The 20,950-nt window shown below is 40.9% G+C and overlaps 1 protein-coding gene across 1 annotated transcript; it reads left to right on the forward strand.

The window, feature by feature from the left end:
- The first annotated feature begins 693 nt into the window (after nt 1-693).
- LOC136421306 (uncharacterized) lies at nt 694-20,327 on the forward strand. Its single transcript, XM_066408517.1, has 5 exons — nt 694-757; nt 14,922-15,007; nt 17,524-17,673; nt 18,124-18,261; nt 18,523-20,327. Exons 2-5 carry the CDS (start codon nt 14,926-14,928, stop codon nt 18,657-18,659), a joined length of 507 nt encoding a protein of 168 aa, XP_066264614.1. The 5' UTR covers nt 694-757; nt 14,922-14,925; the 3' UTR covers nt 18,660-20,327.
- The last annotated feature ends 623 nt before the right edge of the window (nt 20,328-20,950 follow it).

The raw sequence follows: 20,950 nt of genomic DNA on the forward strand, positions 1-20,950 counted from the left end.
CCGTCAAGGTCTTTAACCTCGCCTCCAGAAGAGCCGCTTCCTTCTTGTTTTGGTTACTTCGACCGGTTCTTGGCCAGTTCTATCCAGGAGTACTAGTTCTGCGTTTCTTATCTTCTTGGGCCACCAGATGCCGAGAATGAAACGTAATCTTGAATGGATGAAGGTTTGGAGTTTCTTGACGTTAAGTTGAGTCAGTCCCCAGGTTTTCACAACCGTACAGTAAGACAGACTTTACATTGGCCTCGAGGATCCGCAGTTTGTTTCGTACTGAGATGTTCCTAGCCCTCCAGATGGGTTTAAGCTGGGCAAAGGAAGACTTTGCCTTCCCTATGCGTGGCTCCACGTCCTTGGTGGTCCCTCCCTCGCTTCTTAGGACAGCTAGTTGTAAATGTGGGCCTTAGGAATATATACAGTACATGGTTATAATGTTATGATAAAAGCACTACCTCCATTTTTCATGAGGGTAAACAAATGGCACCCTGCATCTGCTTGGAGATTACGTAATACCCTCACGTCTTGTGTGCGGCGCCCCCTTTTTTAGCAGGAAGTGGGCACGCCCGGAAATCAATGCAAATCTATGCGTCGTGGAACTGCTTCGCTCCAGTGTGAACCAGTTCGGTCGTACCAGACGCGGTTTTCACCACAAGGCGATCGGCTGTAGTCTCAGTCCTTTGTTCAACCAGTGCACGGTCCTGAGGGCTCGGCGCTTTCTCCCTCCGTTTTACCATCGCTGTGCTTCTGTTACCCGACATTCCAGGTAGGAAACGTTTCTTAATATTATGTATGAAAGACCTTTACTTCACTATTTGTACCGTTAGTTTTGTCCTGTATCTGGGCGCTTTAAAGCGATCTCCTTCGCTGGCTACCAGAACTTTCGCGCGATGCGATGAGGAGGACCTAGTAGTAGGGATACAGTTGGCACCCGGGAGCGCTTGGCAGCCGAACTCTGATTTCTATCGCGCCCCGTGCGAGAGTGGACCGTGTGCTACCCGTGGTGGCGGCGCGAGTTGCTTCCCCGGCCGAAGGATTTAGCTCCAGGAGCGCGGTGGTCTGGCACCCAGGCTACTTCGCAACGTAAACGCGCAAATCGTTTTTTGTCGTGCTTCGTTCTCTTCCTATCGTGAAGAAATATCACATCGCTGTCGACATTTTGGAGATCGATAGCCGTTGTTAAGTTGTCTTGTGAGTTTTATGAAATATTTCTGACGGTGAGTCTTTCAGGGCTTCGTGGCGTCTTTGTTTCGGAGACAATGTGAGCGCCCAGTAATCTTTTAAAAAAAACTTTCGATGGCAAAGCTAAGATGTACACGGTATTCTTTTAGCATCTTGTGATAATACCTCTAAGTTTTGTATACAATTGTGACGATTCTTACGAATTGAAGGTTCTTCCAAACATCAGGCGATACGCAAAGCAAAGGTCTCTGCAGACTACTTTTTACACTCACAAGACAGACGATCCCAGACAGACTCTCCAAGCAGAGGAGTGGGTCCGGCAGGTTTTTGACGCGTTTTTGTCGGGCTTTCTACTTTGTAACTTTTTTTTGTCTAGCCAACCCTTAGAAAGCCCGACAAAACCGCATAAAAACACGTCAAAAACTTGCCGGACCCACTCCTCTGCTTGGAGAGTAAGACAGACACCCTTCTCGGGCCCATCTCTCCATTCAACTCTCTGGTAACTGATACCAGACCTCTCCCCAGCCCAAGCCAGTCTATACTGGGTTCTGGGTCATGCCATTATCTGGTGTCGGGGGTGACACCTATCATGACAACAATGATTATTATGTTATTCTATTCATGTATTGCATCTAAATTCCATTGTAGCTCAACTAGCCTGTGGCTTTTACAAATTGTAAAAGCCACAGGCTAGTTGGGCAGCGTGCTGAACAGCCAAACCATTTAAATAAATAAAAAATGGAGTTTTAGAAGAAAAAAAAGGAATGTCTATGGACGAAAGACGAAAACAAACAGACAACAGTGTGAACAATGCCGAAACAAACAAAAAAAGACAATAGTTTGGGCAATGCCACAAAGGGGTAAAATAGACAACTAAATATCGCTGTCAGGGGACTTCAAATTAGTCTGACTCTAATCTCAGAAGAACAAAGCCTGCGGCTCCGTGTATGCCCTAGGCGTCAAACCTCTGAACCATGATTGTATACTCTTATCGAGAAGAGTAGGAGTGCTTGGCTGAAAACGTGAGCTGTTCCAAAGCCGCATTGAACCACTAGCTACTTGAAAGAAACGCCATATGCTTCACCTTATTTGAGGATAACGGCTTTACCAGAGTTACATTGTGTCGGCCCGTATTTTATAAAACAGCCCGTATAGAACGGTCCGTATTCTATAGAACGGCTCGTATTCTATTGAACGGCCCGTATTCTATAGAACAGCCCGTATTCTATAGAACGGACCGTATTCCATATAGAACGGCCCGTATTCTATAGAACGGCCTGTGTTCTATAGAGATTCAACACCCGTCCGTAAGCCCTTATCCCCGGCTTCCGCAGACGTGCAGTCAGTGCGCGGAAGGAGAAACATTGATGTAAGCCCGATGCTGGTCGTAAAGCCGTGGATTACTGCTGTAGGATGCGTTAAGACGGGATAACGTTACATACATACATGGATGAGATAGTGCGTCCATAGTAAGTAGAAAACCTTGAGAGTTGAGAGCAAGATTGAATATTGCTTTTTTTCATCTATTGCATTATCTTTTTTGAGATAATAGTTTAGCTTATATTATTTCTATTCCATTCATTTTCACGAGTACAATTATTTTCCGCTTCAAGCGAGAGCCTCCTTATATAAAATCATTCCTCGTCTATCATTCCATGAGACGGTATATTGTGCAAACGATACCCTTTAATGAAGCACATCGCAATTTTGCTGTACATCGTATATACAGAATCAAGGTCACATATGATCTCCAAAATAAGAAAACCCCTATGCAACGCACGTATAATAGAAAGACTATCTTCGCACAGACCCAAAAAGAACTACGCCTGTATTAGCCCGATTCTCTTTATTTTTGAATTTGTGAGTACAGCTAACAAAAGTGCACAGCACACAGGGGCTAGTAAAAACCTTAAAGCACGTGGCATACTGTCCCCAGCCGGCTTTAAATGATACTTTCCTTCCGTATCTGTAAAGCCACGGGAAAAAAAGAAGCATTTTGAGCTTTTGGCTACATCCTTACTGCCATTGTCGGTCTAAGCCCATACATTCCATAGAAGCATTATTTTTCCTGCCAACTATTATACTGGGTCTGAATTTCTTTCAGAAAACTCCCATGAAAAATCCGATGTAAAGGCCATTTCCTGTCTCAGCATATCCAGCTTATACACAGGAGAATGGAATTTTAAGACGCTGGCCTTTTGTTGTAGACGGTTTGAGAATCGTCAGGAATGTACTAAAAGCTTCTTAAATCCATTTATAAATTTTGAATGTCAGTAGCCAGATGTAGACTTGTTCCAACGTGTGTTTAAAAAGTAAGCATTTTATGTTGCTATTCTCTTCGCTTCCCACCTGTTATAGACCTGATGTATTAAAAGATTTTCCATCTATGGTCCTCGTATTGTTTAGCATACTATGTTTTTGACATTGAATGGCGGTCTGCGATAACAAACTTAAGTAATTGATACATTTCCTGCCAACGTTTTGTTGTAAGTGTCCCATACTTAAATCCCAAAATTGTACACCCTAATGACAGATCAATTCAAACATGTACTCGGAGAGTAAGCATTTCACGCTGCTATTCTTTTTCGTCTCTCAGCTGTTTTTGAACTTGAATAGTCCTTGTACACGCAAATTCACTAATTTATGGCCAACATATTGTTCAAGATAAAGTGTTTTCGACACCACATACCTGACTAATATACAGTATTCAACTGATGAGTACATTTCCTTCTTATGTTTTGTTGTGAACGCCCTAAGTGCTCTCGAAAAATGCTTTAACTCAACTTGTGAATCGTATACCCAAAATGCAACTTATTGAAACACACATTAAGGGAAAAAAGCAGTGTATATTGCTATTCTTCTTCACATTCCAGTTGGTCGTGAACTTGAATAGGCATGCGGATTCACCAATTTATGGCTCGCCTGTTGTTCACGATAATGTATTTTCCACACCGGAAGCCAGTTTCCCATAACACGATTAAATGATGATTACATTTCCTGTGGTTCTCGCAAAATACATTCTAAAAAAATTCTCCCATTTTGTTTGAGATAATGTATTTTCAGCACCACATAGACCAACATAACATAGTTAACTGATGAGTACATTTCCTTCTTATGTTCTTTCGTGTACGATTTAACTTCTCCGGAAACACCAATACCTGAACTCCATTCTTGACTATTAAGATGTTACACACAAAAATACAACCTTATTCAAACATACATTAAGATTGTATGTTGCTATTCTTTCTAATATCCCAGTTGTTCCGGAACTCGAATACTCGAATAGGCCTGTAGCTAGTACATGCAGTTTTACCAATTTATGGCCCACGTTTTGTTTACGATTTCATTTCCTGGGGCTTTCCTAGAATCGATCATAACAATCCCACGGTACATTGTACCCATTACTACCATCCTTAGAGTGCTATTGCTGTCAAACCATACATAATATCATAAAAGGGGCTACATTTCAAACGATTTAAAGGGCTTGGCCATCCGTTGAATCGTAAATCACCTCTACCCTACTAGTATACATTTATACCGCAAAATACAAGCTCCATTACAAGATGATGCAATATGGGAGTGATATGGATTCAGCAAACGAATATGCTTGCTGATAGGCATATCAAATAAGCCCTGCGGGTGCGAATGTTACTTTGATTACCAGTACCCAATAACATCAATCACTAGTGAGATCTTGTTCAAGCTGATTTCAGCTTTCCACAGGGTTATCAATTATGTATGCTGCTACAGCAAGGAGGAATGTCTTGATTCACGACGACAATACAGATTCTTAAAATACAGAATTTGTAGACTCTCAAGAATCAAAGACATATGCAATGTCCTTGTAAGTATTAATCTTTAACACTCTGATGTAGCCGTTTGGCACCCCATTCTCTATTGGCTACAGAGTTAGGTAGCAGGAAGAAGGTTAACCCACATCTGTTTCAGAATTTCCATTCTATACACGATCACTGACACCCATGTGCATGCACCAATCCCATAATGATTTAAACATGCAAAACCAGCGCCTCGTTAAATACACAATGAAAAGCAGGCCACAGGAGTCGGCTTGAAACGTGACCAAACTACGACTATCCCCAATCCTCGGGCCTTGCTGTCATGGCAACGGCGAACTCATTTGCATAATTGGAGAGTAACGTTCATCGATTTTAATCAGTGTGCCGAGATTGAATCAGCGAGTTTCTGGAAAGGCCATGGCAAAGGCTTGTACCTCTGGGTGGTCCCTGGAACAGGAGGGAGTCTGTTGAACTCTCGTGAGAGCTTTGAGGAAACTTTGTTTAATCTCGCGAGAGTTTGTATATTCTCGCGAGAGTTGGGCCTGTCGATTGCATGAGTACCCGGATGTGCTATACTTTGTGAACTTGAAATCATGATGGATTGAATGAATACATCTTTCTTGTCAAAATATTGAGCGTAGTTGTTTTTGTATGCCGAAGGCAAGTTAGATTCCTTGCAATGACGAACGGTTAGAATTACATGTAGCGTTGGGAAGCACCGGAAAATAATGAGTCTACAAACATCCCCTGCGTGCAACATGGAATACAAACATGCCTGTGGCAATAGTTGGATGGAAATGCATATAGTCTGACGTCAAAGGAATAAGGGAGACTTATATTTTTCGGGTTACATTATTATCACTGAGTACCAGAATCCACCACAGCATATGTTTTTCTAAGACTGAGCTTCCCTGTGCTTACGGCTGCATGGGCACAGCATTTCTGTGACTTCGTACTTTTCTTTAGAGGCCTATAAAATTCACCATCATTTGTTTTGCAATTTGCCTGTGGGAAGACGGAATGTTTATCACAGTGGCCGACTATAACAGTAAGTGAGTTACTGTAACACAAATGTCTGAATGCCTGAATGTTACGGCCGTTTGGATATCAGATGTATTAGGGCATTATATAGCGTGATTCTAACGTGGAATGATAGCAGGCTCCTGGCTCAACTGTCATGTCATATATGATGCTACCATTTCAAAAGCTGGTAGTTTTATTAGATACGTCCGAATCTTACAACAGTAAAAGGCGACTAGAATCACGTAAAAACTGATTCACTGAAACATTTCTCATTTTGTGTTGGCTTCTGGCGGTATACTCTTGACACATGGCATACGTTGAAGTATGCTGAAATGGCTCTATTTTATGACACTATTGGGAATAGGGAACGTGTGTGAAAATACCCTCCGTGGCAGTAACACTAGACGTGTGGTATGGTTTTACGCCTGCAAGTAATGGCTGTTTGGGAAATAGATTTAATAGGACAGCAAGGATTTAGCGTTAAATGATCCCGTAGAGCTAATATAATCGACCGTTACGCTGTGGGGCCGTTTGTATTCCCTAGAGGTACAGGACTCCCGTTTCAGATGAGTACAGGATGCGTAAAGAGGCCAAACGTCGCTAAATCATTGTACAAATCGGTAGTAATACGATTTTTTTTACTATATCATGAAAGCATTTTTATAATCTACATTCTGCCTGATAAATAAGGAAAAAAAACTTGATATTACACGTTCAGTTCAATTCAGTGTCTTTACTTAAGCTCCATAGCTTGATCTGGCCATATTTACAATCGGTAGCTAGCTTAATTTGACCATATCTAAACTGAATAGCTTGATTTCGCCACATCTAGACTCGATAGCTTGATAGACTTGATAGTTTTATATGGCTTTATTTATGTTGTCTTTCAACAAAGCCGAGTTCCAAAATCCATTCCATTTACGTGGAAGACAAGAAGATACTGCATGTAGCTTCAGATATCCAACAAACATGAAACAAAATATGTTTACCACAAGCATTAGTAGAACGATTCACCCATTTTAAAACCCAGGAGACTGCTAGAGCACTGAATACGTACATAAAGAGCATGCCTTGAATCTTAAGCCCCTGACCGCTACATCTCTCGAGCGTAATCTGTATTCTACGAGGGTGTTTCGACTCAAAAGATCTGCCAACTGTACTGTAAATACAGAAATGTTCGTGGGGATTTAATTTCGCAGTAAGAATTAGAAAATGGAGTGTTCATGGTGATTTTGAGTTCGCGGTAAAGAGTAGCGCTGCAGACACACAATGGAACGTTTTTTCGCGGTGGGTTTAGTTTCGTGGTAAAGAATTCACCGCGAATACTTCGAACATAAAACCACCGTGAACATTTATGTATTTACAGTATGTGGTAATGTGACTTGAAGGCGCCATAGTGTTTGTGAGGGATTGCCACAAGCTCGCAAGAAACAATGAAAAGAAAATCAAGTAAAGATTCGCGGCGCCAGTAGCAAAATTGTAAGATTCATGAGCATGATAAATGAAAGTACAACAAGATACAGAAAGAAATTCAATATAAGAATTTGAGACGGTGTGTATGTAATGATAATCTTTAATAAAAGTATTCTGGAAGGTACCCAGCAGCCAGGCACTGAACGATATAAGATATCCCTCATTAATTCTTTAAGATGAAAACCATGTAGCTCCAAATACAATAACGGCACGGCAAAATTAATGTAGGGATCCAGAGAATAAGGAAATTTGTGACGGTTGATGCTCACGTTTTATAGAATTTGGTTACTATGTCGCATCAGTAGCGGAAGGACATAAATTCCTACTTACTTTTTTTTATAAGGCGAATATTGCAAAGCTTTAAAGGCAAAGAAAGAGTCTACATGATAAAGAAATAACATAAAGATTTCAGACCGTATAAATATAATGATGATATTAAATAGCATTTTGGAATCCACCCAACAGTCAGCAACTGAACGATTGAAAGACATCCCTCCTTAATTCTAAAAGTTGAATACTACGTAGGTCTAAGTACAATAACCGAACGATAAAATTGATGTAGGGAGAATAAGGACATTTGTGACGCGGTTGATGCTTACGTTTTATAGGGTTTGGTCGCTATGCCGCATCTGTAGCTGAGGGGCATAAATTTTTCCTACTTAGTTTATACGGCGAATGCTGCGAAGCTTTAAATGTAAAGAAAGAACCACATTCAAGATAAAAGAAGAATATGAAAATGTGTGATGGTTCATGCTAATTGTGGATCTGGAAGCTACCTAGAAATCTAATAGCCAAAGATATATACTACTCATGCAGCTCTAAAAGCAATAACAGAACCACAAAATTCACCATTAATTTACCCTGCTGCTAGCAACTGAAGATCTGGAGATTTCCTCATTAAATTTTGAACGCCGAGTACTGCAAAGCCAATAATGATAGATTGACAAAATAAATAAAGACAATGAAAATTTGGGATGGTTTTTGTTTCTGCGGAAGTATTCGGAAGGTACACATCAGCTACCAATTGAAAGGTCTGACGTTAAAGATATTCCTCCCTAATTCTACAAGACGAATGCTGCATAGCTCTACAGGCAACGAGCCAGCTCAAACTAAATTACCTGGAACCGTCGAGTGTCGTAATATCGATGTTCAACGGCACTGTGATTCATGGCGTCTTCCCACCATGACATTCGTCTTCCTACAAGACTAATTCCTTGTCAAGACGCAACGGTATTGCCTGCACAAGTCGGCAGTTTTTCATCCGTCATTTGGTCGCGAATCTTGGCATATATCGATAGCATAACTTACGGCTCAGTGTCGAAGTGCTTTCAAGATGACTGCGCGTGTGATTTATGATGTTACTCAGGACCTTGGCATTGAATATAAAACAAGAAATCGAACATCCCATACCTCCGTGAAATATATACAGTTTTGTGAATTTCTGTGAATTTCTTCATGCCATAACGTTATCGTTAGATTTAAAGGAAATGTCTAGATTATCAGATACAGTTAGTGCATTAAAATATCATAATATCATGATAAATATATATGTATACATATACGTATGAATACAGCTGTCGTTCTCATTGCTTGCATTTTGCTACTTTTTATCGTTGAAAATTTTTGGCCACAGTTCGGATGTTGTATATCTTTAATTTGTGCAATAAATATACGGAGTTTCAAATAGGGGTCGAGGTGACTTAAGCACAAGTCATTCGCAAATTTTCCCCTGTTCTGCTATGTTGAAGTTTGACAGGTTGTCGATTACTGACTGGGGGCTATCAGTCTTATTGCTGTCAGACCGTATCGACTTGAGTAATCACCAACGCACACGGAATGGATAGCCTAGGCCTGCACCGATATTGGCTGGAGGGAAATGAAAGTTTCAGTCGATTAGAAAACGATGAATGTGTTGAAAATTAGATGAACGCAGACAAATATGATTAAAGGGGCCTGTTTGAGGTGATGAAATCACTGGGGTGAAATTGGCTCGTGCACGTTGCTGGTACTCTCCAAGGAGAGGTTTAGAGTCCAGCTTGTTCAATTTGGGACGTATTTTAGGCGTTTTTATCATGACAAGCTTTCTATTTTGTCAGGTTTTCTTTTTGTCCGTTACGTTTTTTTTATATCTGCTCAGAGAGCGCCGCGTACCTGCAAAGCTGGTGTGTTGCTTCCAAGGGCGATTATGTCGGATATACAGATACAGAAACCACTGCCAGACCTCCCACAGTAAATCATTGATATCACGTCCTCGAAATCGATTGCGCATTATACCGAGGTGCCAATCACATGGGCCGAGCGATGCTCTTTTAAACTGTTGCCTGGATATATATATAATGCCGGTGCGGTCAAACTGCCCGGGGAGAACATTTAGGGACCGATAGAACCTGGTATGTGGACAGGTGGTCACTTTAGACAGGATTCTTAATGCTTGTACCAGGGGGGAAATCTAAGGGACCACCAAAAAGTGGTCACATATCGGCCAGGTAGTCCTTAATTATGTAGAGCTAGTCACTAATACAGGTTTGACTGAACTGTTACGTATACGTATGAAAACGATTTTAACGACCTTAAGATAAGAATACTGGAAAGAATCAAATATGGAAAAGAGGCTGTCAAATAAGGTACTTTGAAATTTCACTATCGGGAAAAAGATATCTGGGAATTGAGACCTTTCAACTCTGATGTCATGGGAAATAATACACGCCAAGACGTTATTACTTCAATGATCGTCACACCTGGCTAGGTCAATACTGTATTCCAGCTCTGGGGACGCATAAATGTCAAAGGCTATTACAGGATGAGGCAATGAGATGCTCAACCCCCCACAGAGCAAAGCAGTTTATTTCAAGATTCGATTCATGCTGTAGTTGGTGGTCACTTGTACAGGTTAAGCACTTATATAAACGTATCAAAACGTTTTATAGACCTCAAAAATATTGGGAAAATCAAACTTGGTAGAAGAGTGTCAAAGACTTTTGAAATAACTCTTTTGGGAATTGAGATTTTTGAACTCCAGTTGGGAAATGAACAACGCCAAGTCTTATTATTTCAACGATCGCCACACCTGCCTTGGTCGATACTGCATTCCAGCTCTGGGGACGCATAAATGTCAAAGGCTATATAGGATGTGATAATGAGATGTTCAACCCCAACAGAGCAAAGCAGTTTATTTCAGGATTGGATTCTTGTTGTAGTTGGCCACTTGTACAGTGATGTTAGATTAATATATCGATTTTTCATAGACCTGAAGAATATAGGGAAAATCAAATTTGGTGGAAGGGCGTCAAAGCAGATATTTTGAAATTACTCTTTTGGGAATTGAGATTTTTGAACTCCACTGCCTTTCCAGTTGGAAATAATAAACAACGCCAAATCTTATTACTTCAACGATCGCCACATCTGGCTTGGTCGATACTGCATTCCAGCTCCGGGGACGCATAAATGTCAAAGGCTATATAGGATGTGGAAGTGAGATGTTCAACCCCGCACAGAGCAAAGCAGTTTATTTCAGGATTGGATTCTTGTTGTAGTTGGCCACTTGTACAGTGATGTTGAATTGATATATCGATTTTTTATAGACCTGAAGAATATTGGGAAAAGCAAATTTGGTGGAAGGGCGTCAAAGCAGATATTTTGAATTACTCTTTTGGGAATTGAGAGTTTTGAACTCCAATGCCTCTCCAGTTGGGAAATAAACAACGCCAAGTCTTATGACTTCAACGATCGCCACATCTGGCTAGGTCGATACTGCATTTCAGCTCGAGGGACGCATACATGTCAAAGGCTATTACAGGATGTGGCAATGACATGTTCAACCCCCCACGGAGCAAAGCAGTTTATTTCTGGATTGGATTCATGCTGTAGTTGGTGGTCACTTGTACAGGTTAAACACTTATATATCAAAACGTTTTATAGACCTCAAAAATATTGGGAAAATCAAACTTGGTAGAAGAGTGTCAAAGACTTTTGAAATTACTCTTTTGGGAATTGAGATTTTTGAACTCCACTGCCTCTCCAGTTGGGAAATAAACAACGCCAAGTCTTATTACTTCAACGATCGCCACTCCTGGCTAGGTCGATACTGCATTCCAGCTCCGGGGACGCATAAATGTCAAAGGCTATTACAGAATATGGCAATGAGATGTTCAACCCCCAAAGCAGTTTATTTCAGGATTGGATTCTGGTTGTAGTTGGTCACTTGCACAGGTTGTACTGTTAAATGAATATATTGAAGCATTTTTATAGACCTGAAGAATATTGGGAGAATCGAGGATGTCAAAGAAATTTCTCCTTTAGGAATGAGGTTTTTCACCAATTGGGAAATAAACAACGCCAATCTTATTACCTTTAACGATCGCCACACCTGGCTAGCTACGTCGATACTGTATTCCAGCTCTTGGGGGCGCATAAATGTCAAAGGCCTAGGCTATTACAGGATTCGTATATGACAATATGTCGCAATAGATTCGCAATCACTATTCTTAATTAAGTATAGATCCCGAGCTTAGGCTTGAAGGCAATATGATCACCGTAGCACGACTCCTTGAAAACACAATTACGTAACTTCCAAGTCCATGACATGAATTTAGAGAAGACAGACTATATCTTCGATGATAGAGCAATTAGCTGAATTTAGACCCACAAAAACTACTTGAACAATGAGATCTACGTCATTTCCGCTAGCGGAAATACGTCTACGTAGGTGCACTCGTTCTTCGAACGCGTTCGAATATTGATTGAATTGACGTGCGGCCCTTTACGCAACTTTCCTCACTCTACCTGTGTGTAAAATGTCGGTGGAAGGAGATGGTTGGGCTTCACCTTCGAATACCGTGCCCTAGACACAGTGGATAACAACCCACTACCCCTATGAGGGCCTGTATGCCCCTTTTACGTAGAGCGTGATCGGCCGTTTTAATTTTATGTAGAGCGTTGCCGACCACTCCACAATTTAGCGTAGAGCGTAGGGAGGCTTTGTGAATTTAGCGTAGAGCGTAGGGAGGCTTTCTGAATTTAGCGTATTTCGTAGCCAGCCCTCCGAATTTAGCGGTCCCCCGAAAGTGCGAAATGGAACGAAATGGAACGAAATGGAACGAAATGGAACGAAATGGAACGAAATGGAACGAAATGGAACGAAATGGAACGAAATGGAACGACCTAAAACATATGTAACATTATGAAATGAAATACCAGGAGATAGCGAAATATAAGGAACGTTGTAACATTCACAGTAGACGGGAACAGGAAGTAAATACATAATATAACGTGTTTTATTTCTTGAATCTGTTTGATAATAGTAAATACAACGTTTTTGCCCCGTTTGTGTGGCTAGATTCTTCCCTGAAAATGGGAGCGCAGTGTGGAAAGAGATCCACCGCTCTTCCTTTGTGTTTACCAACGATCTGCAAGTGAACAGCTGAAAATAGCAGGGAAAACAAGCAAACGGAACTGAGTATCGAAGTAAGGACTAGATTATACAGAAGTTGGTGGTAACATTGCATCTTATAATTCACCAAGAGAGCATGAGGCAAGCGTAATTTTATTATTTATACAGCGTGTTTGCGTGTTGCAAATGGAGCCCCGCATGCAAATGAACCGCCAATGTTGCCAGCGCATCGGAACTGTGCACGTGGGCCGGCGTGCTACCGACAGGTTGAATCAAACTCCGACTTCCAAGTTTTATTTACAAACGGTTTTAGTCCATAACTAATACGTAGCTGCATATCTCCGCAACAACGATTTTTATACAACCAATTGTTCGGCTGGTCGGCTGTCGGAGAATGGACCCTTCCGTTAATGATATGCAAATGCGGCTCTGCGCTGTGCCACCAATGTGACATTTCACACTCCATTCAATCACGGACATGGACTGAGAACTACCTCTGAAGACATTTCTGCTTCCTTGTTCACGACAAAATAAAGGGAGGGTGTGAACGAGCAGGACATGTATTTCACAGTCCACACAACACGCAAACACGCTGTATAAATAATGAAATTACGCTTGCCTCATGCCCCCTTGGTGAATTATGAGATGCAATGTTACCACCAACTTCTGTATAATCTAGTCCTTACTTCGATACTCAGTTCCGTTTGCTGGTTGTCCCTGCTATTTGCAGCAGGTCATTTGCAGATAGTTGGTAAAATCAAGGAAGAGCGGCCGAGCTCTTTCCACGCGGCGCTCCCATTTTCAGGGAAGAATTTAGCCACACAAACGCGGCAAAAACGTTGTATTTAATATTATCAAACAGATTCAAGAAATAAAACACGTTATATTATGTATTTACTTCCTGTTCCCGTCTACTGTGAATGTTACAACGTTCCTTATATTTCGATATCTACTGGTATTTCATTTCATAATGTTACATATGTTTTAGTTCGTTCCATCTCGTTCCATCTCGTTCCATCTCGTTCCATCTCGTTCCATTTCGTTCCATTTCGTTCCATTTCGTTCCATTTCGTTCCATTTCGTTCCATTTCGTTCCATTTCGTTCCATTTCGTTCCATTTCGCACTTTCGGGGGACCCCGAATTTAGCGTAGAGCGTTGTCGGGAGCACCCCCCCCCCCCCCCCCCCAATGCAGGCCCTCCCCTATGGCCTCAAGAAGGCCGTGCGACTACCTAAACCGAAAATAACAAAGTGTAAAGAAAAAGGAGACCATTTGTTCGAGTCTGGTAGATCCTTAACTCGGAGACGTTACTCCTACATATACAAAAGGTCTACAAAAACAATGATTGTTTGACGTCACGCACATTCAGCGAGGGTGTTTCTGGAGTGTTGCCATGTGTGTGTGCGTCAGAACTGACGTAAGAGTACCTTTTGTTGTTGTAAGATGATAATCCAATTATTGGATTCAATACGACTGGAGTGCCTACGTCAAAAATGGATTAAGGCCATTATGTGCTTAGTCTGTTTCCATGATTGTGTTTCTACCCTCGCCGAGAAGTCTATACTTGCCGGCAGTGCCTGCCATTCTTTGGTTGAACAGTATGATTCAAGAGGCTTGAGGTATTGCTACTATATTTTAGACTTGGCGTAGTCTTGGCTTACCAAAGATTTCGATTTCGGGCCCCCTGGTGGCTTGTTTTGGGCACTGCAGCAGAACTTTTACTTTTGTATGTTTTGAACATGCTTTGGCCATGTGCACGGTTTTTCAGTGGTATAGAATTCTGCGGCTTGGGAAAGGGTTCCATAGACGTGGGGCCACTGGCACTTTTGTTAAGCAGCAGGCATTTTTGTTTAAAACTTTGAAAGAGGATGAGTCAAGAAAGGTTTTGATATATAGATTTGTATTTTCATTTCCATCAATTCCATGTGCACTCAAATTTAAGAACAAGCACAAAACGAAATGTATAATGACAAGATTGTTTATTTTTCTTTCGAAATGACATGTTACATGCTTGCTTGTTGATTTGCTTGTTTGTTAATCTGTTTGTTTGTTTATGTATTTTACAGAACGATGCGTCATCTGTACCTGGTTTCCCTGGTGGTTCTCCTGGCGGTGTGCCAGCAGTCTCTGGCACAGCGGAGGCGCGGCGATGGTAAGATTCATGTGTTTTCTCTTATCTTAAACATGCCATAAACGTACAAAATCTAATCAAATGTACAGAATCCAATCAAGCATACTTGGTGTCTGGGAACCCCAGCAGTGTGTGTGTGGGGAGGGGGTCTGGAACTCCAGGAGATCTCTAGCATAACTCTAAATATGCATAAAGAGGGATAGAGGCGTTAAGATTCATCTGTCTTTTATAAAACACTGCACAAATGCACAGAAATGGATCTTCAACATTAACTTAAATCATTCGTAAAGGTAAGCCTCCGTTGCAGGATTACTCTAGCTGTCTTCTTTAGCTATCATTTTTAGTAGATTCTCTGTCCCTTTCAGTCAGTCATAAGTACAAAAAATAGAATACGTAAATTAGCTTTAGCTAATCTGAAAGAAAACAGTCGTAGGGAGCATGCAGCGAAGGCTGCGTAAAGGTCCCATATTTGAATCGACTGGAGAAAGAAAACCCAATACGCTTGCTTTGAGATGTGCCTAAAATCGAATTTTACGCAGTAATCGACCGGGCTGGATAGGGGACGTGAACAGAGGGAAGCCGTATGATATCTCTAAATCTAGGCAATGCCAACGATCTAGTATCATCTGGGTAAGCTATTTTCTAGGAAATGCAATCTTAACACCAGTCTCTGGCGTTGCCGTTGCGTGGTGGAGGGAAGCTTTACGTGTCTTATCTTAAATCTCTTAAGACAGTATAAGCTCTAAAGCTTACTTCTTAAAGGTGATCAAGCATCTAAACGATTTATTTTGGAATAAACGACAAAAACACTTATCGATATAATTCATCACCTATCCTAGCTAGGGATCCCATCTTGAGGAAGCTTTATAAGCTATAACACTGTGACTTTCGGTACAGCCGATTTAACCTCTTACGACACAGTACAGCTAAATGTCAACATTGAACCGATAGTGATGCTCAAACCATGGATGGACAAAGTAGTAGCAAATTTAGAACATTTGAAAATAGAATCCAAGTGACTAAAATGTATGAACTTTATAGGCTAATCGGTTGTAGACATAAGATTAGTGGATATTTGTTTGAACATCGGTTTTATACAAATGGTTAAGGTGCAACAGGAAGTCTAGGACCAAAGCTGCCGTAGGTTCTTCATGGATTTGAAACAAGTGTATGTTCTGTTCTGTTATGTCATGTTATGTTATGTTACATGTATGTTATGTTATGTTATGTTATGTTCTGATGTTGAATTAGCTTGCTTTGTTATTTGGTTTCAACTTGATTTGTATGTTACGTCAAGTCTGTAATTATCATTTCACGTCTGTTGTTAACGTTGTTCTGAATTTGTTATCTTACATGCAGATGATTCATATACTAATCACTTCGTGCTTTAAGTTCAATGCTGTTCAAATACTTGTGAATGAAATAAAATGAATAAAAGAATAAACAAGTATACATCCATATCAAAGAGGCCGAGGCATCGACACTTAATAACTCTCCAGTGGGGGGTGCTGTTCCATGCACTGCTGGCTCCCCACCGGGAGGGAATATCAATAATGATGCCCCGAAATTCATGACGATGGGTGGCGATCAACCGATGCCCCGAAGGGTGAGGGGCAAACGTCCAAAAAAAGGTGCAGTGTTAGTTCAACTACACTGTCTACACACGAAATGTAAGGAAAGAGATCTGTACGCAAAGTAACAGTTACTCAAGAAACTGAATTAAAGTTGGGAATGGTTAGACGTTTTAGTCACTGGCGAAAGACACCGGATGCTGTCTGAAACGTCTGGCCGTTTCCAAATTTAGTGGCGTCGTGTGGCGCAACTGTAGAGCACGCGGCTGTCAAACAATGGGTCCCGGGATCTAATCCCAGGTGCCCAGAGACATGTCCGAACTTGCGCCCCGACGTTGTGCCCTTGGGAAAGGCACTTAACACGACTTTCCTCACTTCACTCAGGTGTAAATGAGTACCTAGCTCATCTAGGGTTAGGGTCGTCCCTCGGATAGGACGTTAAATGGAGGTCCCGTGTTTGGGGAGAGCAACACCCCGCGCACGTTAAAGAACCCACCACACCTTTCGAAAAAGAGTAGGGGCATGCCCCGGTGTGCGATGGTCCAAATCTTACAGTCCGGTCTGGGATGACATCTTGAAAAGGTGATAGTTCACCTGTTATGTCAATCCTTCCACAAAATGTGGTAAATCGAAATAAATAATAAATAAATAAATAAATTTTATCCATGCTGCTTGAGTAACTGTTCTTTGGCGGATCTCATTCATCATCATCATCACCACCATCACCATAATCATAATCACCATCATCGTCATCACCACTTTCATCATTATCATCTCTATAGAGGGATGGTAGTGATTGATAGAAGAGCAGCTCTGCACATTTTAAGAACCGAACACATTTGTCAAGAGGAGTAGGTAGGTCTGGTATAACCTGGTGTGATTGGCTGAAAACGCGAGTCGTGGCGAAGCCACATTGTACTGATTATTCTTCACCTCATGACTGTTTTATTATCTTTCTCATTATAGAAAAGCGTGAGAAATGCAAGTATGACATCACCAGGGGCGACTGTGACCCAACGACCAAGGTCTTCACCATCACAAAGACCCCGAAGCAAGGACAGCCCGAATCATGCGAGGAGCAGGTGATCGAAAAGCGCTGCAAGGACAAAACCCCCAGTAAGTCCACCATACTGTAGTGTACGCGTCATGTATCTATTCGTTATCGTAGACCATGTCCGCCATATTGGTATGATGTCATACGCGTGTCATTCGACTCCCAGGAAGTCGGCCATTTTGAACAACAAAAGGCTATGGGACTACCCTTAGCTTTAAAGATGGTCAAATTCAATCTTAGAAATTCACATGTGTAGCCGAATTCGAACCTTCTTCTACGATGTTCGATCTGACGTAATTCGATCCGAACGCTTGTTCCGTTTCCCTCGTTTCTAGAGGTCAAGATTCAGTTCCAGAAGCCGACCATCCCCGCCTGCGCTGACGGGGAGCGCACCATTAGCCGTCTGCTCGCGGAAGGAAGCTTTAACGTTTTGATAATGTTTTATCTATGTATGATGGAAGTGCCAGTACTGAAGACTAACCCAATACTTTGGTGTTCATTGTTGCTTGTAGAGGTGAAGTGTCAGTACCAGAAGCCCACCATCCCCGCCTGCGCTGACGGGGAGCGTACCATCACCCGTCTGCCCGTGGAGGGAAGCGACCCATCCTGCCAGCCCAGGTCCAGGACCAAGAAGTGCAGGGCACAGAAGAGTGAGTAAAAAACTATTTTCCAGTTATATCAGAGCATGGCAAAGTAGTAGCACATCAAACCCAGCTTTTTTAGATATAGCCAACAGTCATATTTAGTATTAGTAGCCTATTGTTACAACAAAGTCAGTCACAGTTCACTGACACATGTTTGTTTTTCCCTATGTTTCTACCATGTATTTGCAATTAGCCCACGGGCATGAGCTTGCAATAAAACTTAAATCATTATGATCTAACGTCATCTTATGTTTGTCATTGACGTAGCCAAGTGCACCTTTGGGGAATGGGGAGACTACGGTGATTGTGTGGAGGGAGTGAAGACCAGGACCCGCCCCGTTCTGACCGGCGACCAGGCCAAGTGCGCAGCCAAGGCCACCAAGACCAGGAGATGCCAGAACTAAGCGGTCCGACTGATCTGTTGCTAAATTCTCCATACTTTTCCCTCGCTAAATCAATCCATCCATTGATACATTGTCGATCGATGAATCAATCAATCTGAATGTTGTTCCACATTTTGTCTCCACAACACAGAATGTAACATGCCTTGTTCTGTAGATACTGGGCCCTCTTGGAAACCAACTTTTACAACTTGAAATGAAATCAATACATGTAGATCAATCAATCAGTCAAACAATCAATCAGCTTCAAAAAAAGGCTTATTTTCATGAAAAATTGCACTTTCTCGTCTTTAACATTCAACAAAATCTTAAGATGTGAATGAGGAAAAAGTGTGGAGAATTGCAACGTACGGTTAAAGAAGGACTCAATTGGAATATTTTAGAAAAAGCTTAAGGCAAATTTCAGACACGAACGTAGAATAAACAATATCACCTTATAAAATAAACATGTTTTTTAAACTTAACACTAATTAGAATTTGAGCCACTGGAAGAAAAATGTATCACACTTTTATCTAACGTACACACAACATCGAAATACATTTTTTTTTTATTTCGTTCACGATGATATTGATATACTAAGGTATATATGGATATATGGATAACAGTGAAAACTTTTAGGAACTTTTGATTACCTGAAATATTTTACTCTATGTCAATAACAAAGATTTAAGCTATTAGTTATGTCAATTTTTGGAAATGGAGTATTATCAAGTTAGTATCAACAGTCTTTTTAACCTTGATGGTGAAATCATTGATCATGGCAAAATTACAAATTCAAAGTTTGATTAACATTCCAAAATTAACAGTATCTTCAGTATTGAAATGATGTTTCATTGGAGAGGCTGAAGGAGAAAATTTGGCAAATGAAATATGTATTTAACGTTTTCTGGAAAAAGCCATTTACACCATACTTAATCCAGCAAGAATTATCAATAGAAATAAGTATTTCTTTCTAGAGATAAGATTTGAAAAGTTTGAAATAAAAGAATCTTCACATACTATATATATCTGAAAAATACTTAAAAGTAACAATTTTAGTCAGTTTCGGCATGTAGTACCAATTGAAATTTTTTAAGATAATTCATCGTTTGTAGAAAGACTTCAGAATTTAACTGTAACGGTTGGATAGGTGCCAATGGTTTTACTCGTTCTGAAACAATCCGATTTGTGTTTAACATCAACTCATTTAGTGATTCCATGAAACGTACCTCAGTTTAAGAGAAAAAGTTGACAAAAACATTCCAATTGTAACAATCACATTCTATGAAGATCAACACAGCAGCAATGTAAAACCATTGACGCTTCGGCACCTCTTTAATGTTGCATTTTTCTATGTAGAGCTAAAAGAACGTTGTATTTGTTGCCACTGTGGTTGTAACATAATGCAACTGTCAAGTAATTAACATCTCCACCGCATGGTCTTCAATGAAAATCTTGTAATACCACCTTTGATCGCAAGGTGCGCTGTACAAAGCCTTCGTCGTACAATTCTCAACTGTTTCGTAACATTTTCGTTTGTCGGTGATAACAAAAACTCTACATCAAAGAATGCAGCGTCTGTGACAGTATATAATCCAGATTATGTTTCTTGGTCACGTCCACAGTATTATGTTTGTACTTTACACCGCTCGCTGCAAATAATGAATAAAAAGCCGTCATCTTGTGCAAAATGCCGTCACCATGTCTTTTGTTTATGAATAGAACATTTGGTGTCATCTCCGAGCAGATATGAGGTGTACAAGATCGTAGCGTTTTCTGACTGCCAAATTACCTGGGGGTGGATGCTGTCTGAGAAACCCGCCCGATATCTCTAATATCTGCTTGGAGATTACACTTAGTGTAAACTATAGGCTACATATAGATACAGTACTAGTGTGTTAACGTATTCATCCACCCTGAGGAAAAATAAGATATAAAAAGGAAGCCTTCAAACCATGGTGGAGTTAAGAAATGGCGATTCAACACAAGAAAACCTTAGAGCACCCGGCGGGCCGGCATATTAACTAGTATGGTTGGTAAAGATGGGTCAGGTGACGGCAACAATCCTGCAACTATCCAAGATGTCTTTGATATTAGTAGATTCCAAGATGGCCAATCAATGACGTCATTATTCAACATGGCGGCATGGCGGCGCCCAATAATCGCGCGTAGAAATTTTATAGAATATTCTTTGCCTTGCAAAACCCGTAAAAACATACAACAAAGGAATATATATCTTTGCTTTGCAAACCCTGTAAAAACATGCGAAAAAAGAATATGTTTGTAACTTTCAAAACTTGTGAAAAACATACAT

This window comes from Branchiostoma lanceolatum, chromosome 16 (genome assembly GCF_035083965.1).
Source record: "Branchiostoma lanceolatum isolate klBraLanc5 chromosome 16, klBraLanc5.hap2, whole genome shotgun sequence".
Lineage (NCBI taxonomy): Eukaryota > Metazoa > Chordata > Leptocardii > Amphioxiformes > Branchiostomatidae > Branchiostoma > Branchiostoma lanceolatum.

Coding starts and splice junctions, on each gene's coding strand:
- LOC136421306 (XM_066408517.1), top strand. CDS start 14,926: ATGCGTCATCTGTACCTGGTTTCCCTGGTGGTTCTCCTGGCGGTGTGC. Junction 15,008..17,523: donor ACAGCGGAGGCGCGGCGATG/GTAAGATTCATG, acceptor TTCTCATTATAG/AAAAGCGTGAGAAATGCAAG. Junction 17,674..18,123: donor CTGCAAGGACAAAACCCCCA/GTAAGTCCACCA, acceptor TGTTGCTTGTAG/AGGTGAAGTGTCAGTACCAG.